The sequence below is a fragment of the Gaeumannomyces tritici genome, assembly GCF_000145635.1.
Source record: "Gaeumannomyces tritici R3-111a-1 unplaced genomic scaffold supercont2.2, whole genome shotgun sequence".
NCBI lineage: Eukaryota > Fungi > Ascomycota > Sordariomycetes > Magnaporthales > Magnaporthaceae > Gaeumannomyces > Gaeumannomyces tritici.
Window position 1 is genome coordinate 5,874,306 of NW_008804546.1, and position 13,638 is coordinate 5,887,943.

Below are 13,638 nucleotides of genomic sequence, written 5' to 3' on the forward strand. Positions count from 1 at the left end.
ACCCCACATGGTGATCCCATCCCTAGTCAAACGGTCCGTTGCATGCTTCCATGTAGGGATCCCCATCCGCGGCTTTCCGATGGGGTGAACTATCAACGGTTATCGGGGTCCGACATCACCACCCCGTCAAATTGTTGTATCCTATGTTACCGAAACACGCCGAAGGATGGCGTTGGGTTGGAATATTGTCTGAATCTCCGCAGCTACCCAGGTCACAATGCAGAAATTTGACGGTGCTCTAGCGAAGCAAGATATCCAGCACTTCTTAGAGCTATATACCCTGCCTTTCCACCATGCTCCCCCAGTACATCTCCATCGCCAGCATCATCCATTTTACTGAACACCCAAACACTACCTTCATCCTACTCAATCATCTATCTGTCCCACCATGCCTCCAGGCGCTACCAGCTCCGGCAACGGCCAGAACGGGGCCAAGGGTAAACCCACGCCCCGCATGCTTCCCCCTGGCATGACCGCGGAGCAGTTCCAGCAACTAGCCACCCGGCTGCAGGACGCAGTTGGCGGCGACAACTTCCAAGTCCTGTCACCGGCCACCAAGCTCGACGATGGCGACTACGTCAACGTCGACTGCCAGACGCACGACATGCACTTCCTGTACGACCGCGACGACTTCATCGGTAGCTGCCTCGTCCACCCGCGGTCTGTGGCCGACGTGCAGGCAGTCGCGCGCGCCTGCGCCGACCTCGAAGCGCCCCTGTGGACCTTTTAGCAAAGGCCATAACCTGGGTTACGGCGGCGCGGCCCCGCGCGTGCCCGGCAGCGTCGTCATGAACCTGGGCACGCACATGAACCGCATCCTCAAGGTCAACACGGACGACTGCTACGCCATCGTCGAGCCGGGCGTCACTTACATGGAGCTGCAGGACCACCTGCGCAAACACAAGCTCCAAGACAAGGTCTGGCTCGACTGCCCCGAGCTCGGCTACGGCTCCATCATCGGCAACGCGCTCGACCACGGCGTCGGCTTCACGCCCTACGGTGACCACTGGACCTTCCACTGCGGTATGGAGGTGGTCGCCTTTTTGCCCGACACGGGCGAGGCCTGAGGTCGTGCGCCTGGGCATGGGCGCCATGCAGAGCCCCGAAGGCCGGCACCAGGCCGCCGCGGGCGTGCCGCCGCAGGACCAGGAGCCCAACGAGTGCCGGGGCCTATTCCCCTACGGCTTCGGCCCCGTAAACGACGGCATATTCTCCCAGTCGGGCAACGGCATCGTCACCAAGATGGGCGTCTGGCTGATGCCGGCCCCGCCCGGCTACGAGCCCTTCATGATCACGTACGAGAACGAGGACGGCCTGGCCGCCGTCGTTGACATCGTCCGCCCCTTGCGCGTGAGCGTGGTGCTGCAGAACGCCGCCGCGCTGCGCCACATCTCGCTGGACGCGTCGCACTACCGCCCGCGCTCCTTCTACGCCGACAAGCCGCTGGACGAGCCCCTGACGGAGGAGGAGTTCTCGGCGGCGGCCAAGAAGATCGACATGTGCTACTGGGTCTACATGGGCCGCCGTGTACGGGCCCAAGCCGGTGCGGGACGCGCACCTCGACATCATCAAGTGCGAGATGCTAAAGGTGCCGGGCAGCCGCTACTTTGCGCTCGAGGACCGCACCGAGGAGCACAGCTCGCTGCACGCGCGCGCCGAGGTCATGCAGGGTATCGGCGGCTGGTGCGAGCTGCGCTGGCTCAGCCACTGGATGCCCAACTGCTCCTTCCTGTCATTCTCGCCCATCTCCAAGGCCTCGGGCGAGTCGGCAAAGGCGCAGTACGGGCTCGCCAAGCGGCGGTTCAAGGAGGCCAGGCTGGACTATATGGGGATCCTGAGCGTGGGGCTGCGTGAGATGCGTGAGTCTGCTTTTTTTCCCTCTTTAGCTCACTGATTTAGCACTGGCTAACATACGAACAAAGACAACGTCATCTGCGTCGTCTTCGACCGCGAGAACGTCGACATGCGCCGCCGCGCGCAGTGGCTGGTCCGCACCATGATCAAGGACTGCGCCGACAACGGCTGGGGCGAGTTCCGCACGCACACCTCGCTCATGGGCCAGGTCGCCATGACGTACGACTTCGACGACAACGCCCTGATGCGCCTGAACGAGATCATCAAGAACGCCCTGGACCCCAAGGGCATCCTCGCCCCGGGGAAGAGTGGCATCTAGCCCAAGAATTACGATAAGTCCAAGGTAATGCTCGGTCAGGGGTACATTAAGTAGATGAGCCCGCGAGAGGTGGCGGTGGCGGAAGGCAACCGGGTGCAAATAATTTGTTTTATAAAAGTCTCAAAGACCAAAGCTTTTAGTAATGTGTGCGAAGTAACCGTTTCACGGATAAAGCAATTCGCTTTAAATAAATAAACATTTCTTATTTATATTCTTTGTTTTTTATTCCCTTTTTTCTTCTCCTTTTTTTTCTTTCATTTCTTCCTTTTCCTTTTCCTTTCTTTTTATTTTTCATTACTATTTTTTATTACTATTTTTTATCCCTATTGTTATTCCTATCTGTACTTTCGTTCATATTCACGTTCCTCCTGTTATCCTACGGCCAAAGGGTTTAGGTTTTTGGAGCTTGCACGGAGAATGAAGTATTAAAAACGGATTTATTGGGGTTTTTTTTTGGGTAATGACCCAAATGGGTCCCGTGGTGGTTCGGGAACATTAGCCGACGCGACCCCAACTTCTCCGCAGCATGACAATGTCACCCTAGCATACGAGAGAAGCGGGGATATGGCTGCTGCAAGTCAAGAAGCATAGGTCGATGGTATATTAGGTCCGGCCGTGTTGATAGGCTCGCAGGTTCGACATCACTTGGGAGTCGTGATCAGGGATAACTGCCACCCAGCTCGACCAGTAGCCCGCGTCGATCGCCCTCACTCCTCTTGGGTCCGGACATGGCGCATATCTTCTCCCTGTTCCCAGATGCTGGGACGGGATACAAAGATGGCCGTAAAGATGAAGGGCAGGTCAAATTCCCAGACACCCCCTACTTCAAGGGTGCCCTCAAGCCGAGCCGGCTGGAGGGCGACATCACTGAGCTCGAGACGAGCGGCAACATCCCCCCAGAAATAAACGGGACATTCTTTAGGGTCCAGCCAGACCCTCAGTTTCCTCCCGTGTTCGAGGACGACGTGCACTTTAGCGGCGACGGAAACGTCAGCGCCTTTCGGTTCAACGGCGGGCATGTCGACTGGAAGCAGCGCTACGTGCGCACCGATCGCTTCGAGGCCGAGAGAAGCGCGCGCAAGGCAATGTTTGGGAAGTACAGAAACACCTTTACGGACAATGAAGCCGTCAAGGGGATCATCAGGACGGTCTCCAACACCAATGTCATCTTCTGGCGCGGCTCGCTTCTCGCACTGAAGGAGGACGGCCCCCCTTTCGCCATGGTAGGCTTCTGTCTTGAAGACGTTGGCAGGTTTAATAGCTCACCTCCAGTGCCTACCTAGGATCCAACCACCCTAGAAACACTCGGCAGATACGACTTTGAGGGCCAGCTGGAGTCGCCCACCTTCGCCGCGCACCCCAAGTTTGACCCGCAGACGGGCGAGATGGTGGCCTTTGCGTATGCCGCCAGCGGTGACGGGCAAGATGCAAATTGCGACCTGGCCGTCTGGACGTTTGACCGGACGGGGAAGAAGACCCAGGAGGGTTTGTGCTCTCATCGCTCATATCATTAGGTGCTGAACTGACCAGATCCTTTCGACAGCTGTTTACAAGGCTCCCTTCTGTGGAATGATTCATGATGCGGCACTTACGAGCAACTATCTCATTCTGCCCTTGACACCCCTCAAGGCCAGTCTCGCTCGTCTCAAGGCTGGCGGCAACCACTGGGCTTGTATGTTGTGCATTTCAGATCTCCCTCCAATGGATTGCTCCTGACCAATCCCCGCATCAGGGGACCCGGACGAGGACCAGTGGTACGGGATCGTCCCGAGACGTGGAGGCAAGGACATCATCTGGCTGCGGTCCGACAACGCCTTCCATGGTCACGTCACTGGCGCGTACGAGAATGAGGACGGCCACATCGTCTGCGACCTGACCGTCGCCTATGGCGGCAACGTCTTCTTCTGGTGGCCGCCCGAGGGTTCGCCGAGCACCGGCAATGTGCGCCAGAAGCTCTCCTCGGACACGGTCAGATGGATCTTCGACCCCAACAGCCCGTCTGGCACGCGCGTGGAGCCGGCAAAGCGCTACGGCACAAACGGCGAGTTCAGCCGAGTCGATGACAGATGGGTCACGCGCAAGTATAGGCACTTCTGGCAGCTGCAGATCGATCCCTCGCGGCCGTATAATATCGCCAAATGCGGCCCGCCCGCCGGTACGTCCTCTTCTCTAGTGTCCTTTATGTTTCCCGGACTAACCAGGCTACTCCAGGCGGCCTATTCAATGTCATTGGCCACTTCGACTGGGAGACGGGCTCAAAGAATGATGTGTTTTGGGCGGGCGACACAACCACGTTCCAGGAGCCAGTCTTTGTCCCCAAGTCGGGTGCTGAGGGGGACGGCTATCTGATGACCTTGCTGAACCATCTCGACGTGCTTCGGAACGACATCCTGATTTTCGATGCACTCAACGTGGCAAAGGGGCCTATCGGCGCGTGTCACTTGCCGGTCCAGATCCGCCTGGGGCTGCACGGGAACTTTGTCGAGCAACGCGAGATTGACGAGTGGGAGCAACGACGCAGAGAGGGCGGTGAGGCTGTGAAAGTGGCCACGAAGCCCCTGCCCTGGCAGCAGAAGCTCCTCGAGAACGGTGCCGCCCAGGGCGCCAATGGTGGGAGATAGCCGGCGACATGATAGCAGAAGCAAAGGTTTGCAAACTATAGGATCAAATTTCCTGCCTGATAAGTTTCGACCGAACCGCAGTGTCAAAAGGCCATATCTGCCGCTTGTGCCGTATGGATGCGATGCTGTGGATAAGGTGGTGCCAAGGCTGCAACACCCTTCCCGCATGCACAATCACCACACAGATAGGACCATTGCTGGGATCTGCTGCTCGGCGATCATCATCCGTCATATCCACCGCCGTGCGGGGTGTGGTTCGAGCTCCTTTATCAATTTTTCACCACCTGTTCCCCTCGCACGTTTCGGTAGCATTTAGCCGACGGGAACATCTCTGCGTGGCCTACATTGCTTGACAATGCGGGGGGCGATGGCGACGACACATCTTTGAGGACTCACATCTTTGGACGTCATTCTCCAAGCCCCCCAGCGGACACTTCGTGTTTCAATTGGATCGATCCGAGGTCCCTTATAAGAGGTATGCACCAACTTGGGTATCCGGACATGCAGAACATTGCTGGCTGAGCAGGACCACCTCAGCTGACCTGCTCACGCAAGCTTCTGATACCAACGAGCGATCCACAGAGAAGCCGTTGCTGTGAGCCACCAGCTGGCTGTAATCTAGACGGGACAGCGAGCGAAGGCCACAGGACATTATGGCGACCAGCGAAGAGGTCGCCCAACTGAGGCAAACAGTCGAGGCGCTTCAGAAGGAGGTGACCCGCCTGAATGGTGAGTTACAAGCACCGCGATGTTTAAGCTCCCAAGAGGCCCAGACGGCTAACCGAATAAAATCTTGGGTGCTCTCAGATCAAGAAGAGATCCGGAAGCTTCAGTACACGTGGGTGACAAAGCTTGCCTCACCGCGGCCATATCTAACACAGATAACGTAGTTACGGGTACTATCTGGACAAATGTTTATATGAAGAGGTACGACACCCCCTGATGTGTATGGATACCATAGGAGATGCTAATAGCCCGCGCAACCAACACCTCGAACCAGGTCGTAGAGCTCTTCTCGGATTCACCAGACACGTACGCCCAGTTCCTCGGCGGCCGGTTCAACGGCAAGGCCGGGGTGAGGCGGCTGTATGTCGGCCGGTTCGCTCGCCTTTTCGTGGGCGGCCGCAACGGCCCCGTCCACGGCTTTCTTCTGGACCACCCGCAGCTACAGGCCATCGTCTCTGTCGACTATACTCAGCAGCCCCCCAGGGCCAAGTGCCGCGCCCGCAGCATGATGCAGGCCGGCGTGCACGTGTCGCAGGCGGGCATCCACCCGCGCGGCGTGACGCAGTGGTGGGAGGGCGGCGTCTACGAGAACGAGTACATCCGCGACGGGCCGGGCGGGACGTGGAGGATCCTGCGTCTCAGGGTAGAGTGGTCCTCCCCGCCTATCTCCACGGTGCCGTAGCTGACCTGTGCTGCTTTGGCCAAAAAAAAAAAACAGTATAACCCGTTCTGGCACGGGGATGTCGAGCACGGCTGGGCGTACAAGGTGGCCGGGTTCGTGCCGTTCCTGTCGACCAAGTACCCCGAGGACCCGTCCGGACCGGACGAGGTGACCCCCGAGGAGCAGCGCATGTTGTGGCCAGACACGCGGTGAGTCGAGTGATCAGTTGCAGGAGCCAGGCTGCTTTGCACTTTCAGCCCACTATATGCTGCCACTCTTGCTAACATCTAACCCTTCAGGGTCGTCCCGTTCCACTACCGTCATCCCATCACGGGGGAGGCTGTCAAGGAGGAGGACTTGCGAGCGCCTGTATATGGAACCGACGTGAAGCTGGCAAAACCAGCGCTGAACCTAGAGTAGTGACGCGGTCTGGAATTGTGACTAGCTCCACCAGCTACCATATGATTTCCTTGAATATGAGTCAATCAAAGTTCCAATATCCTCATGGCCGCAGATTCGTTCCCGGTGCCAAGCACCGCGATCGTCACCAGCCGGCCAACCACCCCAGCCACCATTTCCCCAGCCTTGCACAGGGTGTATATTTCCTCCTCAGTGATGCTGGGAAATTGGCCCGCTCTTGCCACCTCCGCTAGCAGCCGTTTGAAGTCCCACACGTCCCCGACATGGACGCAACGGATCCCTCGTAAAAGGGCTCCGTTGCGTGCACGCCGTCGACGCACCCACCCCCGAGCTCGATCATATTAACTCGAACCCGGAAGCCCTGGGGTGCGTCGAATGGCAAACACAACCCCAGCCAGGGGACGCCAGGGGCCACTGGAGATTGGTCGAGTGAGCCAAGGTGGTGGGCTCGAGTCTGGGTGATGGAATTGATACGGTTTCAATGCAATTATGCATACAATATATTAAAATAGCTAAAGTGCCAGCTTTGGGGGCCACAGCAGCGTAGAATGTTGATAGTTGCTGTGATGTGGAAGAAAATAGAACTGAGCCGAGCAAAAACCAAGGCCTCAATCGTTTCCACGTCAACGGGCTGCCGGAAGTTCGATGTCCACCACCCACGGCAACTGCCTCTCGTCATGCGGTCCTCCTATTGCCGCGTTAACGAAAACAGTATGCTTGTCCTTTATGACGTGGTGTATGTCGTGAGCACAGAAGCTGCCATCGCAATGCCCCTGTGCCTCCCAAGCCTCCTTCCGTGTCTTTTTTTCCGCAAGCGTCTCGACCGAATCGAACTTTCCTGGCCTCACGCTCGCCAGGCTGGCCACAGCGGCCGAGTGGTTGTTATTGATAGCCGAAAAGTGAGTCCGAGGCGGTTCGCCGTCCCTGGGCGGCGCCTCCTCGCGCCAGGCGACGAACTTGGCGCCCCAGCCCACGTGGATATGGCCGAAGCAGTGGAGCCGCGGCCGGGCGCGCTCGACGGCCTCGAAGAGCTGCCCGCACCCGACGCTCCCGGACCCGGGCACCCGGTCGAGGATCCCCCTCGGCGGGCCGTGCGTCATGACGACGTCGGCGTCCTGTGGGATGGCGAAGTCGTGGCCGCTGTCGGGCTCGAACTGGAAAGCGCCGTTGCCGAATGCGGGGGTGTATGGGGAGGCGTAGACGGTGAGGGAGGCGCCGTTGGCCAGAGTGAACCTGTGGGTGCCTTCCTCGAGGAAGTGTATCCCGTGGTCCGTGGCTTGCTCGCCGGTTAGGAGCGCCCGCACCTCGGAGCACTCCTTCACGGCCAGGTCGGGGTCGAGCGGTGGGAAGGCCTCCCGGACTAGCCTGCGCATTGCTCTTTCATCCGTGCTGACGTCGTGGTTGCCAGGTATCACGAGCTTGAGCGGCGCGTCTACTTGTTGAAGAAGGCGTAGCGCTGTGTGGTACTCCTCGATTCTGGAGCCGTCTGTCATGTCGCCGCAGTGAATGGCTACGTCGACGCGTTCCTTAGGGCGTAACTCCTCGGGAAGCTCAAGCCCGTGGGTGTCGGAAATGATGAGAAATCTAGTATTGATGCTCATTTTGGAGGGGTTGCGTATCGATGTTGTCCTGGTATCAATCTTCGTTCCAGGGGACTCTGAGCCGGCTGTGTCGCAGTATGGAATGGGAATGTGATGAATAGGAGGAATGTCCTGCTACATCCGAAAGGATCCCATCTTGGGACGAATCCATGCATTTTAGTATTGGGGTTCATGTCCTCCCGGAGATAGGTTAGGTAAGGTGGCAAGTATGTGTAGCTCTAAAATCCATCAAAGCAACTATTAACACCTGTGGCACTTCCATTAAGTTTTATGGACTGGTAGGTGCGTAGGTTCGTACCGTTCGCCCTGTGGCTGTTTCCAAGTTTAAACGTAAATTCTGTTCGATTTTCTGTCATCGGCGTTATCGGCCTCCTCTCCACTCAACGCTGAGCCACTTCCATGCATACCCAGGTACCTAGGTAGCCATCACCCTCGCAGGGACCGCAGACACAAAACCAGCAGCGACTCCCATAGCCCTTACATGATCTACCGTACCCAATGAAACCTGCAAACCCTATCACAACGCCAGCGGCAACTTGAAAAGCTTGATGGCGTTGCTCCTAGCGACGGCTTCCTTTTGCTCCGCCGGGAGGTCAATCTCTTTCCACCAGTTCTGGGCCTCTTGTATCGTGTCATAGGGGTAGTCTGGTGTTGGTTTTGTTAGCAAGTCTGTCTGTAGTACCACATCAGATAAGTGCAGAGTGTAGCCCTGTCGGGATCAACGCACCTATCGCGTACATGCAGCGAGCCGCCCCAATTTCGTTAATGCAGTACTTGAGACCCGAGGTGGAGTAGAAGCCCGAGGTTGTGATGGAGACATTGTGCTTGAAGTAGTGCTCGTAGTCGTACTTGGACGGCCTCGTGGCCTTCTTTACGGGCTGGTTGTACCAGTGGCTGGCCCTCCAGAGGTTGAACGGGATCCCCTCGCCCAGGTGCCCCGCCACCAGCTGGACGCCAGGGAACATGTCCAGCATTCCGCAGGACAGCAGCGCGTACAGGTGGAAGCTCAGGTCCAAGTGGAACTGCACCGCGGCGCCCAGGAGGTGCCTGCGGGTGGAGTACTCGCCCCCGGTCTCTGGGTCCAGGTCCGGCGCGGTCCTGTAGCGCGGGTGCATGTACACCGGCACTTCCAGCGCCTCCACCTCCTTCCAGAAGACGCGGAACTCGTCCCCGTCGTAGTAGACCTTGCCCTCCCCGCCGCCCTCGGCCGCGACCGTCTGGTAGTCGTTGAGGATGGCGCCCTTGCAGCCCAGCTCCGCCACGGCCCGGCGCAGCTCCGCGGCGGCCGCGCCCGGGTCGTGCATACTGATGGACGCCAGCGCCCCGAACCGGGCCGGGTTCTTGCGCGCCTCGCCCGCGAGCCAGGTATTGGTTTCGGAGGCGATGGTGGCCGCGGCGGCGGGGTCGGCCTCGCCTTGGGGTCCCGGCGAGGTCAGAGACAGTAGCATGTACTCCACGCCCTCTGCGTCCATCTGGCGCAGGCGCTCCCCATGGATGTCCTGATGTGTCCAAGGGTCCGATTGTCAGCCTCGTATGTAGTTTATAAGCGGGGCTACACTGGCATCGAGATTTTCACACCTGGAGCTTGGCCGTCAGGGGGTGTTTGGCCATGTCGGCGCCGGGAGCGAAGAGAGCGGCATCTCGTGCTACCCGGGGGATGCCTCCCGGCTCAAGGACAGCCTCTTCGAGGGCGATTGTTCCTTTCGGCATTTTTTTGATGTTGGTGTGCAATCTTCTTCTCCCTGGGCTTGTTGGACGACTGATGGTTTTAGGAGTCCTCTGCATCCAGGCTAGGCTCAGGGCGGCTTAAAGATGAGCGGCATTACCCGCACGCGGCACTCGTCATCCATGGGTTTGCTATGCAGCCTGTATCCGACACCCTCGGAGACATTCCGCCGAGCGATCTGGACCCCGCACTGACCTGTATGGAGGAGGTACCTTGCAGAGGTTCCGGGATGAACTTGCCGAGTGGAGGGGATTTGATATTGGTCTCTCACATCAGGTGGCAGTCTGCTCAAGCGCTTTCACATCTATGTGGGTGACATATGTGCGACCTAAGGAACGATCGTTTTTTGGCTTGTGGATGTAGGATGTCGGTGATGCGCGATGCCCCTATTGGCCAGTCTCGGAAATCTGGATAACTTCGAGGAAGCAAAAGGAGCCGTCATCAAGTGGCAATATCAAACGGCCGGAAAGTGCGACATCAGTATACATTGAAAGGAGGAGATGAAAGAGAAAATGAGCGCCGCCGGCGCGTCTAGCTTCAGCGGCTCGAAAGAAGGCACCGCAGTTTGTAGTAAGTACAAGTCTCGGTCTTCGGTCACGTATGCACCTGAAGGGAAAAGGCCAAAGAAGCCGACGCCTTCCCGGACCCCAAGCCGACCGTCAAACAAATGGCTGAGAATAAAGAAGAAGTGTCAAAACCCTGCCAGAAACGACTCCCCTGCTCTAAGGCTACCCTCCTCCCACTCGCAAGAAATCATTCCAGCCGAGGCCGCTTCGTAGGGCTAGGGGTCATGCCCCTGGGGGTGTAGAAAACCTCCGAGACGAGGGTCTCGCTGCTCGCAGTAGTCGCGGGCGTCCGCCTCACGGCGCAGACGGTGCTGGGCGTCTCTACCTTGACGTTGACGGGGCTGACCAGCATGACACCCCGGCCCTGGGTTCGTCGACCAGGGGTCCTGGGATCACCCCGGCCGGTTCCTGGCCCATCCGACTGGCGCTGCTGCTGGGCGGGGGCGCTGGCGGCGCGAGGCGAATGCGTCCCGGCCGCGTTGTTGTAATAGGGCAAGCCGTCGTGGGTGATGAGATGAGAGCCGGGGTGCTCCATAAGTACCTTGAGGCGCAGGTGCGATTCCGCGACGGCTTGCGCGATGCGTCTCCATTGCTCGGCGCTTTCGGCGGAAAGGTCAGGGAGCGCCGCTGGCGGTGTGGGCATGGCGCGCTGCGATGTGTCGGCAGGATTTTTGCCCTTGTCGGAGGGGCCCGAGGCTGGCAGATCCTGGCGGAGCTCGGCCTGGATTCGCTCCTCTTCGGTATCCGAATCTTGGTGACCGTGCTTTGGCGTCCGAGGAGAGATGCTATCATCGTCGTTCAGGCCGTCCGTGCAGGTGCGATTGTGATCCTCGTCATTGTCTACCTCCTCCCCAGTCTCGAGCTGAACGGCGGCATCCTTTGCCGGGCCCTCTTTGGAGGCGCCCTTCTGTACGTTCTCCTCGGCCATCTCTTGGTTATCGTCAGGTTGCAGATGAGAGATGGTGGTCTCGTCCGGGGCGTCCGGGGAGGGGGAGTCAAGTTTCTGTGCTGGCACCTCAGCCATCTCTTGGTCGCTGTTATGCGGGTTGGGCGGGTCGACTTTCTGAGGGATGGCTTCCAAGAGAGATTTCATAGCTTTCTGCAGCCGAACATCTCGATCAGAGTTCGACTCGGTTCTAGGGCCAATATTTTAGCTTCCGAGCTTGCCACCACAATTGTGCAACTGGCGCCATTCCTAACTTACCTTCCCTGACGCTTCCGCTTCATTCCGGCCTTCGACTCGTCAGCGGCGGAAGTCTTTTTCCGCTCGCGCAAGACTTCATCCACAACAGGCTTAATCGATTCCCACTGGCGCGTGTGGTGCTCGATAAAACCCTCCCAGAACGGATCGACCTTGCCTTCAGACTTGTTCGGGTCGTGGTGAAGGAAGGCCAGTTTGGCGTTCACTAGAACAGACTCCCGCTGCTTTCCCCTGCGACTGCCGCCCAGTGTGAAGCGCTTCGTGCCATGACCTAGGGCGGTGCGTGCTGCAAAGAAGCCTCGTGTAAAAAACACTGGAGGGAACGGGATCTCGCCATTGGCGGCTATGAGCTCGCGCCAGGTGCTATGGCCAGAAAATCTAAGGCGAGAGAGATAGCCGAGGAATGTGTTGTAGTCCCGGAACGTCCTGTGCGAGGCCGGGAAATCGGAAGTTATTCCGAAGCTGGGAATATTTTCCGAATTCATTTGGCATCCGAACTTCCCGCCTTTCCTGATCGCCTTCGATGGCGTTTGGGAATCGGTGTGCACGGCGCATGTGCATTTGAGCGCGTTGTAAACCTCATCAAAGGATACCCAGGGCCGTTTCTCGACCATTCCCTGGCAGACATGTCGGAGGTATGCATCGGGGTCGCGAAGGGCCTTCAGCAGCCCGAAGCTAGGTTCCACGAAAATCGGATGACCCTGTGTGCGCTGTACCTTGGTCAGGGGTTTGTCTGCCGCTTGCTCTTTGCCATTGGTTGGCTCGGGAGGTTTGTCGCCACTCATGACGGCACCTTGAGGCGCTTCGGCAGGCACGTGAGGTGCCACTTTGGGCTTGGTGTTCGATCGCGCGCCAGTGGTTGCGCCTTCGGGGTCGGCAGTCGACAGAGAGCTCAGCGGGGTGCTGCTTGGTTCCGCACGCGCAGGTTTGGAGCCTGCCGATTTGGCCTTCTTGGGTGGCATGACGAGCATGTGGTGATTGTTGAAGATGGTATTTGCTTAGGCCAGTAGGTAGGAGGTGGGTGGTAGGTAGAGGCGGGTGGTAGGTAGAGGTGGGTGGCAGAGGTGGGTGGTAGGTAGAGGTGGGTGGTAGGTAGAGGTGGGTGGTAGGTAGAGGTAGGTGTAGGTAGGTAGGTCAAGAGGCGGTGGTGGTGAAGGTAGATGGATGAGGGTAGAGAGTTGGCCGTAGGGAAATTTGCGGTTGCTAGAGAAATGTTTGTAGGGTTCCAAGCCTGATGAACTGCCATATGATATTCCATGCCACTATCACGTCAGGTCCTCTTCAGATCCAGCTCACCCGGCCTACATGAAGTTGCCGCACGCCGCTGCCGATAACATTGCTTAAGGGCGAGGAATTGCATGGAACAGCACCACATATGGATATAATCACTTACCTATGTAGGTAGGTACTTAGATTGTTGCTGGGCCGTGGCTCTGTGCAAAACCAACTCGACCCATCCAGAAAGATCAGGAGCACCGAGGGTGTTGGTCGCTTTCACGAGACTAACTACATGTTCGAATACCTTTTTAACCACTTACGCCCACCACAAGAACGACGGCAGCCCTACTACATAAGGCCCAAAAGATTGAGTAGAATTGTTCGTGCCGTAAGCCTTCCTATTCCTGTTTTTTTTTCCTGTTCCATATTATTCCTATTGTTATTCCCGCTTTTCTTCGCATTTTTATTCTTATTCTCTTTCTTATTTCAATACCTCCTATTCCTCAAAGGAACTGCCATCTTTTTGGTGGTGGGCGTGCCATTTATGGATAAAGAACTGCAGATGCCCCTGCCAAGCTGTGAATAGCTCGAGCCATATCAAGTCCCTTTTGGACTGCCTCATCTGGCCGCGAACATTTACCAATCTTCCGAATCTGGCCATTTCAGCCTCCTCTGACGTCTGGGGAAGTGGGGCGAGGTGAGTGGTCTTGGCATCCCCCTGCGGT

At 57.7% G+C, this 13,638-nt stretch overlaps 6 protein-coding genes across 6 annotated transcripts; 3 read left to right on the forward strand and 3 right to left on the reverse strand.

Annotated features, from left to right (window-relative positions):
• Positions 1-388: 388 nt before the first annotated feature.
• Positions 389-2,173, forward strand: GGTG_04540 (hypothetical protein; the record flags this gene model as incomplete). The annotated part of the gene is made up of 5 exons (XM_009222337.1): positions 389-660; positions 731-1,031; positions 1,099-1,572; positions 1,670-1,859; positions 1,923-2,173. The coding sequence occupies 5 exons, from the start codon at positions 389-391 to the stop codon at positions 2,171-2,173; spliced, it is 1,488 nt and encodes a 495-aa protein (XP_009220601.1).
• A 728-nt stretch (positions 2,174-2,901) lies between these two features.
• GGTG_04541 (carotenoid oxygenase) lies at positions 2,902-4,794 on the forward strand (the record flags this gene model as incomplete). Its single annotated transcript, XM_009222338.1, has 5 exons — positions 2,902-3,396; positions 3,457-3,658; positions 3,717-3,845; positions 3,906-4,328; positions 4,385-4,794. The coding sequence occupies 5 exons, from the start codon at positions 2,902-2,904 to the stop codon at positions 4,792-4,794; spliced, it is 1,659 nt and encodes a 552-aa protein (XP_009220602.1).
• A 606-nt stretch (positions 4,795-5,400) lies between these two features.
• GGTG_04542 (hypothetical protein) lies at positions 5,401-6,601 on the forward strand (the record flags this gene model as incomplete). Its single annotated transcript, XM_009222339.1, has 6 exons — positions 5,401-5,523; positions 5,602-5,632; positions 5,685-5,721; positions 5,795-6,163; positions 6,239-6,390; positions 6,481-6,601. The coding sequence occupies exons 1-6, from the start codon at positions 5,448-5,450 to the stop codon at positions 6,599-6,601; spliced, it is 786 nt and encodes a 261-aa protein (XP_009220603.1). The 5' UTR covers positions 5,401-5,447.
• Positions 6,602-7,224: 623 nt separating this feature from the next.
• On the reverse strand, positions 7,225-8,202 carry GGTG_04543 (hypothetical protein; the record flags this gene model as incomplete). The annotated part of the gene is made up of 1 exon (XM_009222340.1): positions 7,225-8,202. The coding sequence occupies one exon, from the start codon at positions 8,200-8,202 to the stop codon at positions 7,225-7,227; it is 978 nt and encodes a 325-aa protein (XP_009220604.1).
• A 517-nt stretch (positions 8,203-8,719) lies between these two features.
• Positions 8,720-9,912, reverse strand: GGTG_04544 (hypothetical protein; the record flags this gene model as incomplete). The annotated part of the gene is made up of 3 exons (XM_009222341.1): positions 8,720-8,847; positions 8,930-9,701; positions 9,781-9,912. 3 exons carry the CDS (start codon positions 9,910-9,912, stop codon positions 8,720-8,722), a joined length of 1,032 nt encoding a protein of 343 aa, XP_009220605.1.
• A 769-nt stretch (positions 9,913-10,681) lies between these two features.
• GGTG_04545 (hypothetical protein) lies at positions 10,682-12,666 on the reverse strand (the record flags this gene model as incomplete). Its single annotated transcript, XM_009222342.1, has 2 exons — positions 10,682-11,630; positions 11,699-12,666. 2 exons carry the CDS (start codon positions 12,664-12,666, stop codon positions 10,682-10,684), a joined length of 1,917 nt encoding a protein of 638 aa, XP_009220606.1.
• Between the last annotated feature and the right edge of the window lie 972 nt (positions 12,667-13,638).